At 35.6% G+C, this 20059-nt stretch overlaps 2 protein-coding genes across 4 annotated transcripts; one reads left to right on the top strand and one right to left on the bottom strand.

Moving 5' to 3' along the window:
• The first annotated feature begins 306 nt into the window (after window positions 1-306).
• LOC106068054 (C-type lectin 1-like) lies at window positions 307-5049 on the top strand. 3 transcript variants are annotated; one of them, XM_013227338.2, is made up of 4 exons: window positions 307-430; window positions 1252-1416; window positions 3258-3431; window positions 4878-5049. In XM_013227338.2, the coding sequence occupies exons 1-4, from the start codon at window positions 382-384 to the stop codon at window positions 5003-5005; spliced, it is 516 nt and encodes a 171-aa protein (XP_013082792.2). In that variant the 5' UTR covers window positions 307-381; the 3' UTR covers window positions 5006-5049. The 3 variants fall into 3 exon arrangements, with proteins under 3 accessions (XP_013082792.2, XP_055874822.1, XP_055874823.1); XM_056018847.1 differs by having other exon boundaries at window positions 1252-1428; XM_056018848.1 differs by having other exon boundaries at window positions 426-507; window positions 1252-1428.
• A 6997-nt stretch (window positions 5050-12046) lies between these two features.
• On the bottom strand, window positions 12047-13145 carry LOC129924380 (fucolectin-6-like). Its single transcript, XM_056018591.1, has 2 exons — window positions 12925-13145; window positions 12047-12260 (listed from the first exon to the last, which is right to left on the bottom strand). The coding sequence occupies exons 1-2, from the start codon at window positions 13143-13145 to the stop codon at window positions 12047-12049; spliced, it is 435 nt and encodes a 144-aa protein (XP_055874566.1).
• Between the last annotated feature and the right edge of the window lie 6914 nt (window positions 13146-20059).

Here is a 20059-nt window from a genome sequence, read left to right as displayed (position 1 = left end):
TACTAACATAGGAGACTCGGTTGCAGAATAACCGTTATCTTGAAATCCAGGATACAGAGATCAGCGCCACGTAAGAATGTAAAAGTCAATATATTTTTGTTCAAATTAAATTATTATTTAAACATAAACTAGGAAATGATTTTTAAAAATTGTTTGTAGAATTGTACAAACTTTTTTTTTATAGCTTATTAACTTCGCTTCCTGTAATAAAGTGTTCTTACTTTTAAATACCAGTCTACTTACCAAGCATACGCCTCTGAGACAATCGTACAAATTGGCATAGATGAAAGACACATATTTGAAAAAGAGGATTACCTCTATCAGTGCATCCTCTACCAGATCATGTATGATTGATAAGTTGTGGTCTTCTATATCTCCAGTATGAAAACCTGTATTTTTGTATTTCTATTGATTGGCTTTAAGAGTCTGGGTAAGTTTAGAGGAAGTATTGATAATAAATTATGGATTGCTTAGCCGCGTTTCTTTTGAGGTCGTTTCTTCTATCTGGTAGGAGTCACACATTTTTTTGACAGACAGACAGACAGGACAGGTTAATTTTACCCAATAATTTGCTAGCATATTCTAAGACTCTACGGTGTTAGGTTCTTTGGGTGTTTGTTTGTTTTTTCACATCTGTCTGTTACAAATTTTGAGCGCGTTAGTTCTCCCACACCCATGTACGGATTAAGTTTAAAGTTTAGAATATTATTTTTTTTACTTTACAAAACATCATTTAATTAAAAAAACAACAACTTGTTAATTAATTGCTGAAAATTGCTTCACAGTTAATCATGTGTATACATCTATTAGGGTAGCTTTCTTTTTGGTTTTAATAACCGTTTGTAGTGTTCTACTGCAGCTACACAAATCTGTCAAAGCAATTTCTTTTATGTATTTGGAAAAGAGTTCTAAAAGAGGTGTCAATGTTTTAGAACAAAAAAAAAAAAGGATTTCCTTTACAAAAAAAAAATAAAATAAGCCGTTACATCTACACTTAGCGAAATTAGATTTCGAGTTGTTTTTCTAGTTTGTGATATCTAAACAAGACAGAGAGACAGACGGACAGACTTCCAAAAGTTAAAAGCAGCTTTTCCCTTAATGAAGCCTCTAATGAGTAATATCGGCTGGACGCATTGATATAATATGTGAATACGATCTAGAAAAACATTTTTCCCTCTCAAGCCTTAAAGTATTGATAGTTGATATTCTTTTTTTTTTTTTAATCTTTGATTTGAACTATTCCCATTAAAGCCCTTAATCAAGGGAGACAAGAAAAGGAAACACTAACCAAGCGATCAATCTCACCCATTGATGTACTATGCAAGAGGTCTCCAGATTTCAAAGTCCTTACGTATGGTAAAACAAAAATGTGTCTCTACTATGGTCAAGATATATGTACGTATGCAGAGGCTCAAGGTAAATGCAGGAGTAAGTGACAAGAACAGTAACTCCATTAAGTTTTTAGTGTTAGATTGATTGAAGTCTTGTGTTTTCTAGAGCAGTGGATTATTAAAAATAATATTCATAACTCGGAGACCCCTTTTAATATTAAAAACTTTCCATGGAACAATAAGTGAATAAGCTACGCAAATGCTTCATGCATAAATCTAGAACGTCAAAGTAACATAGTTACAAAGAAACACAAACTCAAAATCGGCCCTCGAAGTGGTCAGGCCAGGTTTCAATATCTTCAGAAAGAATATCAAAATTAATTTCTGTGTAAGACAAATAACAGAGAAGAATGGAGAGACCAGGTTGACCGATCTTGTATGGTACCACAACGGTCTAACTGATCTCATATAATGAATATCTAATTGATCTAATTGATTGTAAAGGGTCAATCTCTTATTCAAAGCCTCAAGAAGAAAAAAAAAAATTGCAAAATGTCGGGATGAGTGTCCTATGGCAGTCTAGTAGTGATGAAGTTCACGTGATAATATGAAAACTACTTATTAATCATTGTTTTAAATTATGAATGGTATGTGCATATTAAATAGATTTTTTTTTCTTTTTTTTTTTAAAAAAGTAAACATTTTTTTTTGGTATATGTAATGTGCAATACATTTGTAAAAAAAAAAATTAACAAAAATCTAAAATCGTTTGCATGAATGTGTTCACGATATGCTACTACTTAATAGCCTCCCATGTTTGTTACTATTAATAGTGAATAGTTGTAAAAACGGTGTATTTTTTGCGAATTAAAAAAAAAAAAAAAAAGCTGCTTGTATGGTTGATTTAAAAAAATATTTTTTTTCGCTTTCAGAAAAGAAAAAAAAAGTAGCCGATGCATCCATACTTTGAAAATGTCTTACATATCATAATGTCGGATTTTCAATATCTTTTCTAGTTTACGAGATCTAAACGGGACGGACTAATAGCTTGTATTCACCTTTCGGGGCCACGAAAAACACATTTAAGTATTTTTTTAAAACTGAGATTATAACATTGTTTTCAAATACAATTTTAGACAAGAAAAAAGCTAAGAATTGCTGGTCTATAGTCAAATGCCCATATTTAGCTTGTTTGAAACAATTAGTTCGGATTACTCGTGTAATTAAATTAGTAATAAATCTAGATTGATAATAGTATATCTGTGCGATTAAAAATATCTACATTAAATATTAAATGTATTTTTTTCGTTATACAAATATATAGTATTCAATAAAATTATAAGAAAACATTTATAATTGTCACATTCATTTATTAAATCTTGGAAGACAACGGCCACCCGCTCCATCAGAACTACGTCAGGTCGTCGCGAAGTGGGCGACTGCTGTCAATCAAAACAAGAAAGGAGCGGTACAAAAACTCGTTCGTACCTCACTCGGTCAGACTCTATCACCGCCACTCATTGATCAGGGAAAATGAAATGCACCAAGATACCTGTGTGTAGTCGCTGAATGAACACTTTATGTTGTCTGTTGTATTTATGTGTATGTTTCTGTTGTGTTGTCTTTATATGAGAAAAGAGTCCTTGTAATCACAACAAATTTCCGTAAGGATCAATAAAGCAGTCTTAGTCTTAGTCTTAGTCTTAGTCTTAGTCTTAGTCTTAGTCTTAGTCTTAGTCTTAGTCTTAGTGTTAAAATCGACATTTTATGCAACCATTTTTTTTTTAAATCACAAAGCACTGTATATATATCTTATATTCCTATGATTCTTTCTCTCTCTCTCTCTCTCTCTCTCTCTCTCTCTCTCTCTCTGTATATATATATATATATATATATATATATATATATATAAACTCTTATACAAAGGTAGAAATTCAACACTTGCCATATTCAATACGGCGGAGAAATTCAGAATTTTATATCCAATGGACATGGTGTGGATTGGGCTAGATGATATTGCCAATGAAGGAACTTACAGATGGGCGGACGGCTCAATATTAGATCTACAAAGCAATCTAAGATATACCATATTTCAAGCGGGTATGTTCATGCATTGTTTTTATCCTTTGTAAGATAAAAATTCGTTACGAGTTTTCAGATGTATATATGTCACTTATAAAAGTCACTATTTGAAGAGCATACCCTGTGGCAATTGACTTTCGATCTTTACTCTTTACTGAATGTTAAGAATTGAGGAGGTATGGAAGCTTTAGTCTTCCGCGGAGTAGCTTGATGTAACCACGACTGGGTCTGTTATGGTTTTTGTTAACATTTCACGTGGGTGTTAGATGAACGGACGACGACTCATGGAAACGAGACAGTGAAGACGTGGGTTTGTTATTAGTTTTTGTTTTATGTATCATTTTAATAGCGTTTGTGTAGCGCCATTTTCATGCCTAAAGCATGCTCAGAGCGCTGTGGTCCAATCTCATCTGTGGACCAGTTGGGAAAAATGGTATCTGGGAGAAGGTTTTCCGTCCTGCCTTTAGTCGCTCAGTAAACACAACTCTGCTCGAGTCGGGTTTCGAACCTCGAGGCCCTTCATAGGTAGCCACGCTAAGTCAAGTTAAAGAGTAATTAGCATCTTATTTCAATTCATTACTATTAGATCTATTTATTTCATCCCAAGCTGAATCTGTGTATAATGTTCCTAAAATTACATTTTCTCAAGAGAGGATAGTTCAAGTTATTTAAATAAAATATTATTATTCAAATAAAAAAAACTATAAATCTTATGTTGTCAAGTAAAGGAAAATGTTTTTTTGCAAAATTTCAGCTTAATCCGAGATTGGGTGTAGGGGAAATAACGTGAACAAACTTTGTACCAGACAGACACACAGACAGACAGACAAAGCGAGTTGATATAAGCGCTGTAGAAAAAAGATCATGGTTTATCTAATGTCTAGCTTTATTATCTTGTTTTATCTTATCTTTTCTAATAGTTTACAGACGTTACTTCAAGAAAAAAGATAATTATGTTTAAAGTACTTCATGTGTTAATCTAGTCATGCGTGTTAGTTAGGGACTTCAACTCATCTAAGTCTTTGGTTCCATTCTTTGAGATAAAACATTGATTCTGGCTTGTGTTATTATCACTATGTATACCAGAACACAATTTCACAAAAAAAAAATCATTCTTGAAAAAGCTAAAAAGAAAACACAAAATGATAGCATTAATACAAAACAAAAACAATCTTTACATTAGGGGCAAATCTAAATAATATATACATGTCGATAATTGGATTCAACCTTCTTATGTAATCGTAACATATAATTCTGAGTGAACTGTTATAACATTGTATATTTCTTTTGCTTTTGGTATAGTATTTTGTTTTAAATTAGTTGTGATGCACAGCCAGGAGACAGATTTCCCCTAGGATAATATAAATATATTATAATAATAATTATTATTTAATTTTGATAAACGAAATTCAGTTTGTTATTGAGTTGTTGTTTTTTTTTAAATATGTACATTTACATTAACAGGTGAACCGAATGCCGCTTTTGATTTTGAGGACTGTGTTTGCAATAGATGTTACTACGATTATGATAAATTATATGACACTAACTGTGCTGAGACTTATAATTACCTTTGTGAAAAAGTGTTTCGCTAGACAATGTCGCCGATATTGCGAGAAATAAACCAAATAGATATAAATTCTTATTGTGTCAATTTTGTGCAAGACTTGTGGCGGATGTAGCGGTTGCCCTAACCCCACACAACTGAAATCATTCCAAAGGAATTTAGTTGTGATGTACAATTAGAAGACACATTTCCCCCAGGGTAATATAGATATATATTATTTGTGTGCGCCAGAGAAGAAAAGCAAGGCCAATGACACTAATTCCATCTGGAATAACCCGCTCAGTGTGCAGCCGAACATTCCGGGCTCTTATAGGTCTCACCAGCCACATGAGGAGGCACAAAACCCCAGTGCAAATCCCTCAGTCCCATGGATAACAAAAGTGGTCATCATCGAACCACGATGGACGAACTATACATTTTTGTGTAAGACTTGTAGCGGATTCAGAAAAAGAATGCCCCCAACCAACATAACTGAAATCAGCCCAAAGATTTCTGAAAATTGAACATGCATCCAGTTTTGTACTGTTTTTTTTTTTTAATTGTACTATTACATAAATCGAGTTTTGGACCTTTTTCTAATTGGACAAATACATTTATTAAGTTTTGTAATTCTACTGATACCTGCATAGAGTATCGGAGTTCTCGTAATTCTACTGATACCTGCATAGAGTTTCGCAGTTCTTGTAATTCGACTGATACGTAGATAGCGTTTCGGAGTTCTTGTAATTGGACCGATACCTACATAGAGTTTCGGAGTTCTTGTAATTGGATCGATGCCTACATAGAGTTTTGAAGTTCTTGTAATTGGATCGATACCTACATAGAGTTTCGGAGTTCTTGTAATTGGATCGATACCTACATAGAGTTTAGAAGTTCTTGTAATCGGATCGATACCTACATAGAGTTTTGAAGTTCTTGTATTTTGGACCGATACCTACATAGAGTTTTGGACATTACCATTGAAATAATACCGGTATCTAGGATTTTGAAAAGGCTTAACCTTTCGTTACGCCTTAATTTACATCATTTTAAAATGTTTAGAATATTTATATGACAATTATGTTTGAAATACTTCTTATCTATCCTCAAGAAATAATTTTATTAAAGTAACTTTCAATGGAAGAGACAAAAAAATCAATATTTTTGATGGTCTTAGGCGACCCCTGACAAATCGTCAATCTACCCCGAAGGGGGTCGCGACCCACAGGTAATCCTTGTATCAGATGGACTGTAATGGAAGAAGTCAATTTTGCAAGCCCATTAAAAAGTAAAAAAATGATCCAGTTCGAAACTTAAAAGTAAAGTAGCAATTACACATAAAACACTGAACCATAATATTCTAATACAAAAACAAAATCTAATAAAATACTCAGAAAGACAAAAAGATAAGGGCAAATACCTCGTTCCATTGCTGAGAAAAATATGTAAAAATGCTCCTTCTTCCCTAGTGCTATTAGAGCATTCAATGGGTTGTCTGAGCCAGCCAGGAAAACAAATGCCTTAGAAGATTTTAAGTCATTGGTTAACATGCATGACTAGATGGACGTAATCATCTTCTTTTTTGAAGTAACGTCTGTATCATATAAGATAAGAAAAAGACTCTTTGAAATATTGACGAATTATAAGAAATATATATAAGGTTTGTCTTCGAGTCCGAAGATTAGTGAGGAATAAAAACAATGGAAAATTAAAGAGCAGCATCAGATTTATGAGGGAGAATTGATTTAAGGATATATAGGGCATATGTTCTTCTTCTAGTGTTTGACTCCTTACTTTTAGAAATATATTCATTAATTGAGGTTTCATTAATCTGAATTTAAAAATGTGTCTCCGGTGACAACGTAAGATTGGGTGAAATTCCCAGGTCTGGGTTGATGCTAAAGAGTTGACAAGACCTTGTTGAGGTGATTTAGTTCTAAGCTGTACATATATGCAACATTTCAATAGCGCCAGGGCTGAAAAGGATGCAAAAACTTCAAGTGAGACTGTAGCACAGATCCTCCCAGTTAGATACCTTCATAAGGATCCTCATTATTGGGGCGTGCTAGCTGAATGGTAAAGCGCTTGGCTTCCAAACTAATGGGTCTTGGTATGAAATCTTTGGGATGACTGGAATTTTGAATTTCGTTATTTTTTTTCCCACCCCAAATTCAATGGGTATCATTTGAAATTGTCGTTTAGAGGTGTGCATCGCATTTGGAACCCTAAGGCCAACAAAAGTGAACAAAAGCTCCCTTTCATACTGGGTTATTTTAAAGTTCTTGAAATTATTGCTACCAACCTTAAAGTCAACGACCTAAAATCAAACTCGTAAGCTAATACCACCTCAACTTCTTCAAGACAATACACTAAACACTCTGCCAGAGAACCGCTTATTTAATTTGAAGGTTATATAGTTATCTATAGTTAGCTTCGAACTTACAACGACAACCTACAAAGAATAAAAGGGGCTAATTAAACTAATATATCAACATATCAGTCAAGTACAATTTATTTTCCTTGATCGAGATACCAGACAAAAGAATAATTATTACCCTTATTTAATCATATTTTTTTTATTGAATTTTGTTTTGCCTGTCAAAAGAAATAATTGTGCACTATTAGAGCTTGATACGAAATTGGGTTTAGGGAAAAAAATGTACATTATGTTACCAGACAGACAAGCAGACAAAGGGACTTGATAAAAGCTTTATACGAATATAGAACGTCTATATTGGTTTAGCTCTACTAGCTGGTTCGATCTACAAGTCAATAATCGATCATCAACAAACACATTAGGAAGAATTGTAGCGTTAATTTAAGAAAAAGCTTTATGAATCCGGTCCTATGATGATAAGGCTCTGCAAACATTTGCTTTGCAATATCATTGCTAAATCATCCCTTCTTTCGCGACAAGCGTAAAGACCAAGTCAGAGCGCTGTGGTCCTATCTCATTTGTAGACCAGTGGCGGAAGGGTATCTGGGAGAAGGTTTTCCGTCCTGCCTTTAGGCCTTCAGTAAACACAACTCTGCTCGAGTCGGGTTTCGAACCTCGAACTCTTCATAGGTAGCCAAGCCAAGCCAAGTTAAAGCGTACTTAGCCTCTTGACCACGCATCATTTCGATTCATTACTATTAGATCTATATATTTCATCTCAAGCTGAATCTGTATATAATGTTACTAAAGTTACATTTTCACACGGCAGGATAGTTCAAATTAAAGATCTACAATAAGTAAAATATAAATCTTATGTTGTCAGATAAACGAAAAAATGTGCGCGAAATTTCAGCTTGATCCGATATTGGTCGTCGGAGAAATAAAGTGTACAAACCTTGTACCAGACAGACAGACAAAGCGAGTTGATATAAGCTTTGTAAAAAAAGATCATGATTTATCTAATGTCTAGCTTTATTATCTTGCATTATCTTATTTTGTCTTATAGATTACAGACGTTACTTTAAGAAAGAAGATGATTAAGTTTTAAGCATTTCATGTGTCAATGTATTCATGCATGTTAATCAATGACTTGAAATTAATCATGCATGTTAATCAATGACTTGAGTCGAGTTTTGGACTCGTGATTGGACAGATACAATAATTGAGTTTTGTGTTGTTGTTTTTTTTTTTTTGTTTTTTTTTAAGTTTGGCCGTAATTGGACCGATACATACAAAGAGTTTTGGACTTTTTATAATTTGACCGATATCTACATTACTTTGGTGGTAGTAAAGGAGGTTTTTAAAAACACAGGTCAACTTCACTTACATATTGTTAAATTTAGAACTCAACTCTTTTTTTTAGTTGGCATCAGTAAAGTTCAAATGAGTGCCCTTGACATTGTCTAGTTTATGGCCAAATCATTTGAAAATCAAATTAGGCTTTTTTGAACGATACTTTCAGCGGGTATTCCCGAACTCCACTCAATGGTTCTTTGTAATCAGTAAGGAGGGGCATAAATAAATAGGTGTTTAAGTGCATTTTGCATAGCGTCTTATGTAGACATTAGCTGGACTGTAATGGAAGAAATTAATTGTGCAAACCCATTAAAAAGACTCCTTGAAGTAATGACGAACTTCAATAAATAAAAACAATGGGAAATTACAGAGCAGCATTAGATTTATGACTCAGAAATTGATTTACAAATATCATATGAATGTTTCTTGTTCTATTATTTTTACTCTTTACGTTTAGAAATAAATACATTAATAAAGTTTTAATTAAGCTGAATATAAAAATGTGTCTCGGTTGAAAACGTAAGATTGGGTGAAATATCCAGGTATGGGTTGATGCTGAAGAGTTGACAAGACCTCGATGAAGTGATCCAGTTCGAAGCTGTGCAGAAGTCAGTTGACCTTTGGAGCAGGCATTCACTCAGGCAAACAAATGAACTTGCGACCGACAGTTCAGCAAATGGCGAGTCTATAAGTTTAGTATTGACCTTTCTTTGAAAATCGATCTCTTCTATGATAGAGCTACTTACAAGAACTTCCATCTCACAGATATGTAACAGTTCAAGAGCACCTGGTCTGAAAAAAATGCGAAAACTTCAAGTTAGACTCTAGCACCGATCCTAAGAATTAATACTTTCTAAAAGATCCTCATTTTGGGGAGTGGTAGCTGAATGGTAAAGCGCTTGGTTTCTGAACTCTGGGGTCTTTGGCCGAAATCTTTGGGATGATTGGGATTTCGAATTTCGGTATTTTGTTTACCCTCCCCAATTTAATGGGCAGCATTTAAAATTGCCGTGTAGATTTGTGCATCGCACTAGGAACCTTTAGGCCAGCAAAAGTGAACAAAAGCTCCATTTCGTCGACCTTTAAAGAACGGTTTACACCTCGTATACACTATTCTGTCATGCGGGACATGGAAGTTGGTTGCTGTATTGACTACATATCCCCCCGTTAACCGTCGGATTCTAAATAATTATGTAACTATAAGTTTAATAGAAATTTACACTACAAATACAAGTAGAGATTTATATGCATTTTTTTTTTATTTCTAGAACTCAAAATGTGCCCTCCACAATTCCGACTTTAGCTCTACTCCTTCACACAAACTCAGAGGTGGTCTTCCAAAATGGCGTGAATACAGATATTCTTTTTGGTTGTCTGGCTTACTTTACTGATCTAAACATTATTGCTTCCAACCTTAAAATCAACGATCTAAAATTGATTTCTTAGGCTAATGTCTCCTCAGCCTCTTCAAGGCAATACACTAACCACTCTGCCAGAGAATCGGTTATGAAATTAGAAGATTGAATAGTTATCTATTGTTACCTTCAAGCTTTACAGCGACAACGTACAAAGAATAAAAATGGCTAATTAAACTAATATACCACCATATCAGTCAAGTACAATTTCTTTCCTTTGTTCGAGATACCAAACAAAAAAATTACCCTTATTAATTATTATTTTTTTATTGATTCTTATTTTGCCCGGTAAAAGAAATAATTATGGGAAATCTCAGCTATAGACCCAACATTGGGTGTAGGAGAAATAACGTGTAGAAACAATTTACCAGATAGACAGACAGAGCGAGTTGATATTAGCTTTGTAAAAGTAAAATACGTCTATATCGGTTTGGCTGTACTAGCCTTTTCGATCTACAAACCAATGACCGAGCATCAACAGACACATTAGGAAAATAGCACAGAAATCTAGAATTAATTTTAGAAATAGCATTACGAATCCGGTCCTAAAGTGATAAGACTCTTCCAACCTTTGTCTCGACATATCATTGTCAAAATATCTCTACTTTGTGACAAGTGTAAGGACCTAGCTAAGAACATGTTTGCATTTAAGGTACAATCTGATGGTCTCCGTAAACACAAGTTCATCAATGTCTCTCCAACCACGTCCCTAGAGACAGCCAGACACTGAAGCCCAGAGAGAAATGAAAACAGGGCAGTCTCCGTCAAACAAGGAATCTCACATTCTTAGAAAACCAGAAATCCGTAGGCACCAGATGACTTATCTAGTGTGCCCGATGTATGTGAATATAAATTGTGTGAGGATCGTATAAGTAAACAAACAATAAAAAAAAAAGAATACTTTAAAAAAAAACTAACCTTATCTAAGGGAAAGAACCAGTAGATGCTGCCATTTATGTGAAAATTACAGGGTTTAGCTCCCTTTCTGCTATATTAAAGAAAATTAATTAAATAGTACTAAATGATTAACTTATCGGTTAATTTTATCTTTGTTGATTCGTGTATTGTCATTGACTATGAATAATTAATGATCTTTTCAACTTGATTCGTGAATGGGAAGTGGGAGAAAAAACGTATCAAATTGTAATAAGAGGACTAAATCCATATATATAGCTCTCAGTATACACACATCTCTCATTGAGTAGCATTTCTTTCCCTTATTTCGATAACCAAAAAAATAATTTATCACCAACAATTAATTGTTTCATTTTTTGGAGTGTTTTATGATTGTCAGGCTTTATAAATAACTGCAAAGTTTTAACTTTGGTTAGGCCAATAATAGAATATAATAGAATATGCATCCTCCGTTTGGGACCCCTCAACTCAAGAAAACATTAAGAAACTAGAACAGACACAAAATAGAGCAGTGAGATTCATAACAAAGGAATATTCACATTTGACTAGAGTAACACCTTTAGTAAAATCACTAAATTTAGAAAGCCTTCAGGACAGAAGACTCAAAAGTAAAGTAGCAATTATACATAAAACACTGAACCATAATCTTCAAATACAAAAACAAAATTTAATAAAATACTCTAAAGGCACATTCCTCGTCCCATATGCTAGGACAAATTCGTACAAATACTCCTTCTTCCCTAGTGCTATTAGAGCATGGAATGGGTTGCCTGAGCTAGCCAGGAAAAAAAAGTGACTTAGCAGAATTTAAGTCCTTGGTTAATATGCATGACTAAATGCATGACGCGTAGGACGTAATCATCTTCTTTTTTGAAGTAACGTCTGTATTACATAAGATAAGATAAGATAAGATAACTTGATCCGAGAATGGGAAATGGGAGTAAAAAAATGAGGCAGACAGATAGATAGCCAGAAAGAGTGAGTTAATATAAGCTTTGTGAAACATCTTGAGTATATAATAAGAGTGTCACCTGTATGTTTCAACGTACCTCATCACCAGTCTAACATATCTACCAACAATTGAGCCGTTGCAGGTAAAGTTGAATGTTCCTCCATCCAGTGGATCTGTTTGGTTGTAACACACTTGACCTTTTATGTTGGGAAATTTGGGGATGCGTCTAGGATCTTGTTGAAAGATGTCGATATCAAAGTTTCTGAGTCGTTGTGGAGACATGTCTTGTCTATAATGATTGAAATATTTAGAAATATTATGTAGATATGTTGTGCCTGCTAGCAATTAATGGTTTACAATTATATGAAGTACTAGCCCTGCGGGCCTTAATTTGGGTATAACTGACCTACTGGATTGAATTTAGATCCATGTCAAACATGAAGAATGTTCCTTTCACATTTGTTTTTTATTTTGCCACGAAAATAAAAGTATAGTATGAAAATTGGTTTAGCCGGCATATTCATGTCCAATATAATTTAAAATGAAAACGGGTTTACCCGATTTCTTAAAAAGTTTCGTTATTTAATAGAGATAATCTTGGGTACTTTTTTGGGGCCTTCTGGTTTTTGGAGGGACATTAAACATTCACTACGGTCTCCGTCATGCTCTAAGGAACATGTACACTAAGTTTTATCAGAAGGTTATGATTGTTATTCGGAACATACATACATACCTACATGCGCCTTACTTTCTGCTGTATATATTACATTTAAGGTGCACAAATATCATTACATACACTTGGCATAATATGTAGGTGTCTGGTCTCATTAAGTTCTTCTAAGAAAATCTTTATCATTGATTTTAGTTTACTTAATTTTAATTCAAAACGCGCTATTTTGATAATTGCTTTTTTTTACTCACAAAAAGTGGTTTCATTTACTGGTTATATTTACCTGTTTGTTAGCCGAACCATCTCTATAACAAATTGACCAAGTAGATCCACCATCCACCACGGGACGTATCCCAGGTCTGTGTGCTGACACGATCCATGATACGCGTTGCTATCCGTGTTGCCGTCGTTGGCTTTATACGCGTAGTAGTTTTTGTAGAGAGAACTCTGCATAGCAGGTTTGTACTGGGCAGCGTTGTAAAGTCCGCTGCTGGTGACAACCATGTGCAGTAGGATGTAGTGGACTTCGAGGAAAGACATTCGAGTCAGCGTCGTTAAAAGGTCTGTGCCTCTATACCACACAAGTAATAGTGTTCATGTGAAACCATCTAAAAAAAAATTATAACATCTTCAGTTTTCTATAACTGTGATTTTATGTTTATGTTTCTATTTCACATATGCTAATTTATAGTGGCGGGTGTTAACTATTATATCATTAACTCTTTCTCTCCGTAATTATTTACCACATTCTGGTGGAATCAACGCTGGTATCGTCAGTTAGAAGAGAAAGAGTTAAGGTCTTTTATGATTAAATTAAAAAAAAAACACACTGCACTTTCTATATGTGTCTTAACTCTGAAGTATCACTCTTACACTCTGACGAGGCTACTTGCAGTATATTGATTTCAACTCCTGCAAATATAATGTAGGTCTTAAAAAATTATGAGGAATCTATGTACGTCTATTTCTAAGTGCTTTTGTTGGTTTTTTTTTTTTTTTCTACCACAAGTACTTTGGTAAATCATTGAAATCTATGTACTTTATTGATCGACCTAGTTGCGTGACTAATCACCAAAGCAATTTCTATACTGTTTAAAGACTGTAATAGTAGAGCCACACTTAACAAAAAAAAATTCTAATAGTTCTGGATTGTTCGGTCTTTGTTTGTTCTATTTCGAGGGATTCAAAAAGGGAGACAACTTAATATTATTATTTTGGAAGTAAAAAGGGGCAATTAACTCTTTACCATTGAATCCAATACTTTATTAACAATTAATAGCTAATTGATAACGTTATTAGCTGAACGCATTTAATTATAAGTTCTACCCGATTTGTTATAGGCAGTGTATATAAAATTAGATGCTAACATGTAGTTATAGGAATGGTAGCAAGTTGCTGAAATATTTAAGCCTCTAACTTCCAAACTGAAAGTCTGCAGCTCAATACCCAATGAAAAGTGTAGTATACGTTTAAGAATTATTGACAAACTGATCCATAGAGGCTAAATCAGTATTTAGCTCGTGTGTCTTGAGTGACCAAAGGAACAGACGTTTCGAATCAAAGGAAACATTGAAAAGGACTTTAAACATTTTTCGTTTATATCAAATATATATGTTTATTGTGGAGTCGCGGGGGCAGAGTGGTAGCGCACTTTGCTTCAGAACCGGTGGGTCCAAGGTTCGAATTCTGGTGAAAATTGGGATTTTTTATTTCGGTATCTTTCGGGCGCCTCTGAGTCCACCCAACTCTAATGAATACTGTCAGAGCTTCAATTGTATATACTTGTGCTCTTGTTCTTGTGTTTCTTGACTTGGCTCGTTAGGGGTATGAATACTCAATTACACTTATTAATACTTGCTTAGTTGCTCACATAAGAACAATTACTACTAGATACACTGAAACTCCAACTATAGATATCCATTGAAATACGAATAACACTTTAATATTCAATAAGCACATAATGAAATCAACTCTCAGATATTATTAATCAACAATCACCAGTCCATCGACTTTCATGTTATATACATATATAAACACTAGTCCAGGAAGCAACTTCCAACCTTCCTGGACCGGGAGCAAGACCTTACTAACTTAACACACTCTCTCGCACATTCAACGAAGACTTAATCACTCAGTACACAACACCTGCAATACTATTCACATTAAAAACAAGGGGATATAACAATCATACCAAAATATCAAACTAACATTCATTCTCGCCATACCTCCCCCTGACATCCCCCCCCCTCTCACGATATGACATTAGTTTAAGAATAGTAAAAGCGTGGGTCGTAGTGCTGACCACATGACACCCTCGTTAACCGTAGGCCACAGAAACAGATGACCTTTAGGCTGATTGGTCTGAAAGAGGAACGTTTCTTTAACTGTATTCATTTAAAGCACTTTGTGTTTAATTATATATCCTTGCGTAATCGACACTAACAGTTAGGAAATAAAGGCACTGGATAGATCAGTCTAGTCGTAAGGTAAAAGTACCATGTTGAAGGGTGACTTACAAAAAGATAATTGTACCAGAGTAGAACAGATGTACACTTTAGTGAAAGAAATGACGAGCCCCGAGCTGAACGCTTTGAATAAGGTGGTAGAAACCCCGTGCTACGAATTACGCATCTACGATGGCCATGCTTGTGAAGATGGTGCTTCCTGTGACTCTAATAGCAAGCCGTACGAAAGTGGCTCCCATGAGAAGAAATGTGGTGATTGCTGCGATGTCCTCAGCGAGTACAAACCTGATGAAGCTGTTAAAGAACATTTGCATGATGAAAGCTACCGGCGAGGTTTGAAACCTGCAGATGTCTGTCTAGAGGTCAAGACCAACGAGATAAGCCCTGGTGATGATTATGAACTCCCACCGAAACCTGAAGACGCAGTAGAGACCCCCTTGCAAGCAGAAAGTAATCGAAAAGGTCTTAACACAACAGACGATTGGTCCGCTGCTGAGACTAGTCGAATGAAGCCTGATGCTGAAGGAGAGGGACCTTTGCGTGTGGAGAGTTACCAACCTGCCCCACAAGCATGTCCTCCATACAAGTCTGCAGATGATGACCTGTCCCATAATGTCCCCTCCAGTGAACCGGAAACCCATCCCAAAAGTTCTCTTCGAGAAAGCCATTTGAAACCACCTGTTACGCCAATGATCTTGTTGACACCGGCCCTGGCATCCCATCCCTCCCCATGTGTAAAATGGCTGCCCTCAGTACAGAATGACAGAAGAAGGCGACGTTTGATGAATCCAAAGTGCAAGGTGATGCAACCACGACGTCATTGTCTTGACCTCTAGACAGTTATCATAGTTGTGCATAAACAATAGTTAGTATTTGAGGCTTTGTCTACAACTACAGTTAATTCTGATCGCTTTTTATTAATGTTACATTTCTATTACTAATTAATCACTGGCGTCTCCTTGAATTATTGAAATAATTACGTTTATGTGTCATGTTAAAACCAGGCCAGGAGTTCGCTGCTCAGGGTTACTCTGTAAAAGTGTGGCTCTAAGTTATACGAGCACGCCCCTGTTTGCGCTTTCCTGGTTTTTGGATTACATGCGGAATTATTATTGCATTATTTCTACTATAAAAGCCTGGTGAACGCACAACTCGACTAGGTTTCAATGTTTTACTCTACTAGATCACTTAAGACTTTTAAACTCATTATAATGAAACTCCATACTCACGTCTGCTTGAGTTTCTCAAAAAGTATAACCCTCTCAGTTTCATTTTCATTTTACATACGGAGGCAGAATATATAGATATAGTTTTAAAGACAAGAACGTGAAAAAAAAAAAAGACAGACAGACAGCATAGAAACAATAGCTAGTTTTTCTTCCTGTTGTGGTCTGTTAAAAGAGTTACTTCAGAAACATTTTGGAATGTCTACGTAATGAGCTAGAGGGAGAGAGGGAGAAAGACAGAGAGGGGGGGAGGGGAGGGATATAGAAAAATGAGTACGAGAGACATTGAGAGAATGCAGTAATTGTTCTTTGAATTAGAAATAAAACGATGATTTCAAATTTAAAGAAAGGGGACGTCAGCTCCTAAGCAATAAATATTTGTGCAGTTATTTCCCTTTGACAGAACTTGTAGGAGGAAAAAAATGGTATATTTAATATGATATTGTTAAGACAAACGCCGAAAGATTCATCGTTTATGTATGTGTGGACGTTTATGTTTGATGTGTGTTTTTTGTAAAACAAAAAGCAGTTTTTTGTGACCTGTCTGTTTGTCTGACTGTCCGTCCTTTAGGTTTGGATTGCAAAAACTAGAAAAAATTATTGAAAAGTCGATACCATGATATTTTAGAGAATTAAAAGGTCTTGTTGTAAAGCTGCTTTGTAAATAAAAAGAAAAACACACAAAAAAAAAACAACTGTGTCATTTTTTTAAAATTAATTGTAAAACACCTTATGCAGTTGTTTGTTTTTTTTCGAAACAATTCTATGAACAAGTTCAATGTTTTCCTAAGAATTTATGTGACCAGGCCCAGCCACTCATGCAGTCTGAAATATTCACCACTCAGTAGTCTTTGCACACAAAATATAATGACGACAATATCTTTTATGCGGGCAAGGTCAAGGCTTTTCAAGCGCGCGCAACATCGCAATCAGCGCTGAGCCAAAAGGACCAATGAGCGCACAAATGATCTAACCATGTCCAAGGGTGCTGCGTGTGGTTTTATGGCGCCATCTGGAGAGTTTATTCCCTCTTAAACGTCAGCTACAACTCGGCCTACTCAGCAGCTCCGTTGAGGGTGATGGAGATAAAAATATGTTTTATGGGTAGTCACACAGTACTATAGATACTTGGCCTTGATTTGGGGGGGGGGGGGCAGCAGAGAGAGAGAGAGAGACCGAGACAGAGAGAGAGAGAAAGAGAGAGAGAGAGGAAGAAAGAGAGAGAGAGAATAGAGAGAGAAAGAGGTGGTAAATGAAAGTAACACTGCTTGAAATACAGAGAGAGAAAGAAGAGAGAGAGAGAGAGGAAGAAAGAGACAGAGAAGAGAGAGGGAGAAAGAGATGGTAAATTAAAGTAACACTGCTTGAAATACAGAGAGAGAGAGAGAAGAGAGAGAAAGAGAGAGAGAGAGAGAGAAAGAGATGGTAAATGAAAGTACCACTGCTTGAAATACAGAGAGAGAGAGAAGAGAGAGAGAGAGATGGTATATGAAAGTAACAGTGCTCGAAATACTGAGAGAGAGAGAGAGAGGAAGAAAGAGATAGAGAGAGAGAAGAGAGAGAGAGAGAGAGATGGTAAATGAAGGTAACACTGCTTGAAATACAGAGAGAGAGAGAGAGAGAGAAAGAGATGGTAAATGAAAGTACCACTGCTTGAAATACAGAGATAGAGAGAGAGAGAAGAGAGAGAGAAAGAGAGAGAGAGAGAGAAAGAGATGGTAAATGAAAGTTACACTGCTTGAAATACAGAGAGAGAGAGAGAGAGAAGAGAGAGAGAGAAAGAGATGGTAAATGAAAGTACCACTGCTTGAAATACAGAGAGAGAGAAAGAGATGGTAAATGAAAGTACCACTATTGAAATACAGAGAGAGAGAGAGAGAGAAGAGAGAGAGAAAGAGATGGTAAATGAAAGTACCACTGCTTGAAATACAGAGAGAGAGAGAGAGAAGAGAGAGAGAGAAAGAGATGGTAAATGAAAGTACCACTGCTTGAAATACAGAGAGAGAGAAAGAGATGGTAAATGAAAGTTACACTATTGAAATACAGAGAGAGAGAGAGAAGAGAGAGAGAGAGAGAGAGAAAGAGGTGGTAAATGAAAGTTACACTGCTTGAAATACAGAGAGAGAGAGAGAAGAGAGAGAGAGAAAGAGAGAGAGAAAGATATGGGAAATGAAAGTAACACTGCTAGAAGTGCAGAGAGAGAAGAGAAAGAGACAGAGACAGAGAGAGAGAGAGAGAAACAGAACGAAGGAAGCTTATAGAAAGCAAATGATAGGAGTATGGGGGGGACAAACAAACCCAAAGAGACAGAGATGGTGGGGACTACTTGATCGACCTCCCAACTGGTACAACCCTTTTTCATTGTATATTTACTAATGATAAAATTTAAGATCAGACTCTCTGTGCGACATAATATACAAACGGGTTTAAACATTAATATGTACTTTATATATTATATATATATATTCAACTAATTTTGTTCACAAACTATGATTTCTCCATAAAATAGGACCGCCCCCCCCCTAAGAGGGCCAGAGTGGGGAGGGCAGTAGAAGCAATCGACCCCCCCCCCCCCACTACCACCACACCGAATCTGCAAAGATACCAGAAGTGTAGCGAAATTATAAAAAAATATTATATAGTAATTCAACTCAGTTTGTTCACAAACTATGACACAAATCAAAGGGTTTAGGAGGGAAGGGCAGTAGATGTATTCGACCCCCCCCCAACCCAATCAGCTAACAGGGAAACGACATAATATAGAGATTGGTTAAAATATCAATAACAAGTTTAATTATATAGATATTTTATTTATTCTGTTAACAAGCTGTGATTTCTTCAAATAAATTAGAGCGCCCCCTCACACTCGAAAGTTAATGGGGGGGGGGGGTGTGGGAATGATGCCATCGCCACCTCCCCATCTCATCAAATCGGCCAACATACTAGAGTGGGGCCGAAATAATCTAAAAATAGGTTTAAATATAAATAATCAGTATATGTTATTAATATAACTAATAATTTCGTAAACAGATTGTGTGATTTCTTTACTCAAATTCGTCTGCCGAGTGGGGGGTGGGGTGCAGTGGACCGGATACACCAAAAAGTAAGCTTTTTTTTTTTTTTTGTTATATATGAAAATCTTTTATAAAAATAAGCCTTTGCGGTCCTACATAATTCTTTAACAATATCATACAGTCATTCAGTGTGGTTTAAATGTCATCTAGTCATCAATAATTGCTAGCAATATACGGTCTTGATGTTATTGTTCAATTAAACTAATGTCACAAATTAATCCTTTTTATTCCATTCCCATTTCACATTAGTTGTATTAGGTTTTAAACCAGTCCACATTAGACTTTCTTGGCCCTAAATGTCAGGCCTCAGCGCGCCATTGTTTATCTGCTTCCGTTTTGAAACGTTCGCTTTTATACGGCGGATTGAATTTCTCTCGGCTGACGTCACTTCCTTTGTGCGTGCGAAGAAAATAAAACATTAATTTGAAACGTGATTTTTTTGTCCCTCTATTTCCCTGGTCTGGAGAGGGGGGGGGGGTACAAGGGGCTAGTTATCAATTTTAAATTGGAAGTTAGAACAAAGACGTGTTTGCTCGTATGTATATGTTTATCTGAATTTTTTTTTTCATAAAGCTCATATAAACTCACTCTGTCTCTCTGTCTGTCTGTCTTTCTGGTAAAAAGTTTGCACATGTTTTTTCTCCAATTTCCCA

Source organism: Biomphalaria glabrata, chromosome 2 (assembly GCF_947242115.1).
Source record: "Biomphalaria glabrata chromosome 2, xgBioGlab47.1, whole genome shotgun sequence".
In the NCBI taxonomy this organism is placed as follows: Eukaryota; Metazoa; Mollusca; class Gastropoda; family Planorbidae; genus Biomphalaria; species Biomphalaria glabrata.
The sequence above is the reverse complement of the archived record's forward strand: the minus strand, read 5'-3'. Positions and strand labels throughout refer to the sequence as shown.

Coding starts and splice junctions, on each gene's coding strand:
- LOC129924380 (XM_056018591.1), bottom strand. CDS start 13,145: ATGGTTGTCACCAGCAGCGGACTTTACAACGCTGCCCAGTACAAACCT. Junction 12,261..12,924: donor ATGGTTCGGCTAACAAACAG/GTAAATATAACC, acceptor CAATCATTATAG/ACAAGACATGTCTCCACAAC.
- LOC106068054 (XM_056018847.1), top strand. CDS start 382: ATGAAAACCTGTATTTTTGTATTTCTATTGATTGGCTTTAAGAGTCTG. Junction 1,429..3,257: donor GGCTCAAGGTAAATGCAGGA/GTAAGTGACAAG, acceptor TCTTATACAAAG/GTAGAAATTCAACACTTGCC. Junction 3,432..4,877: donor ATATACCATATTTCAAGCGG/GTATGTTCATGC, acceptor TTACATTAACAG/GTGAACCGAATGCCGCTTTT.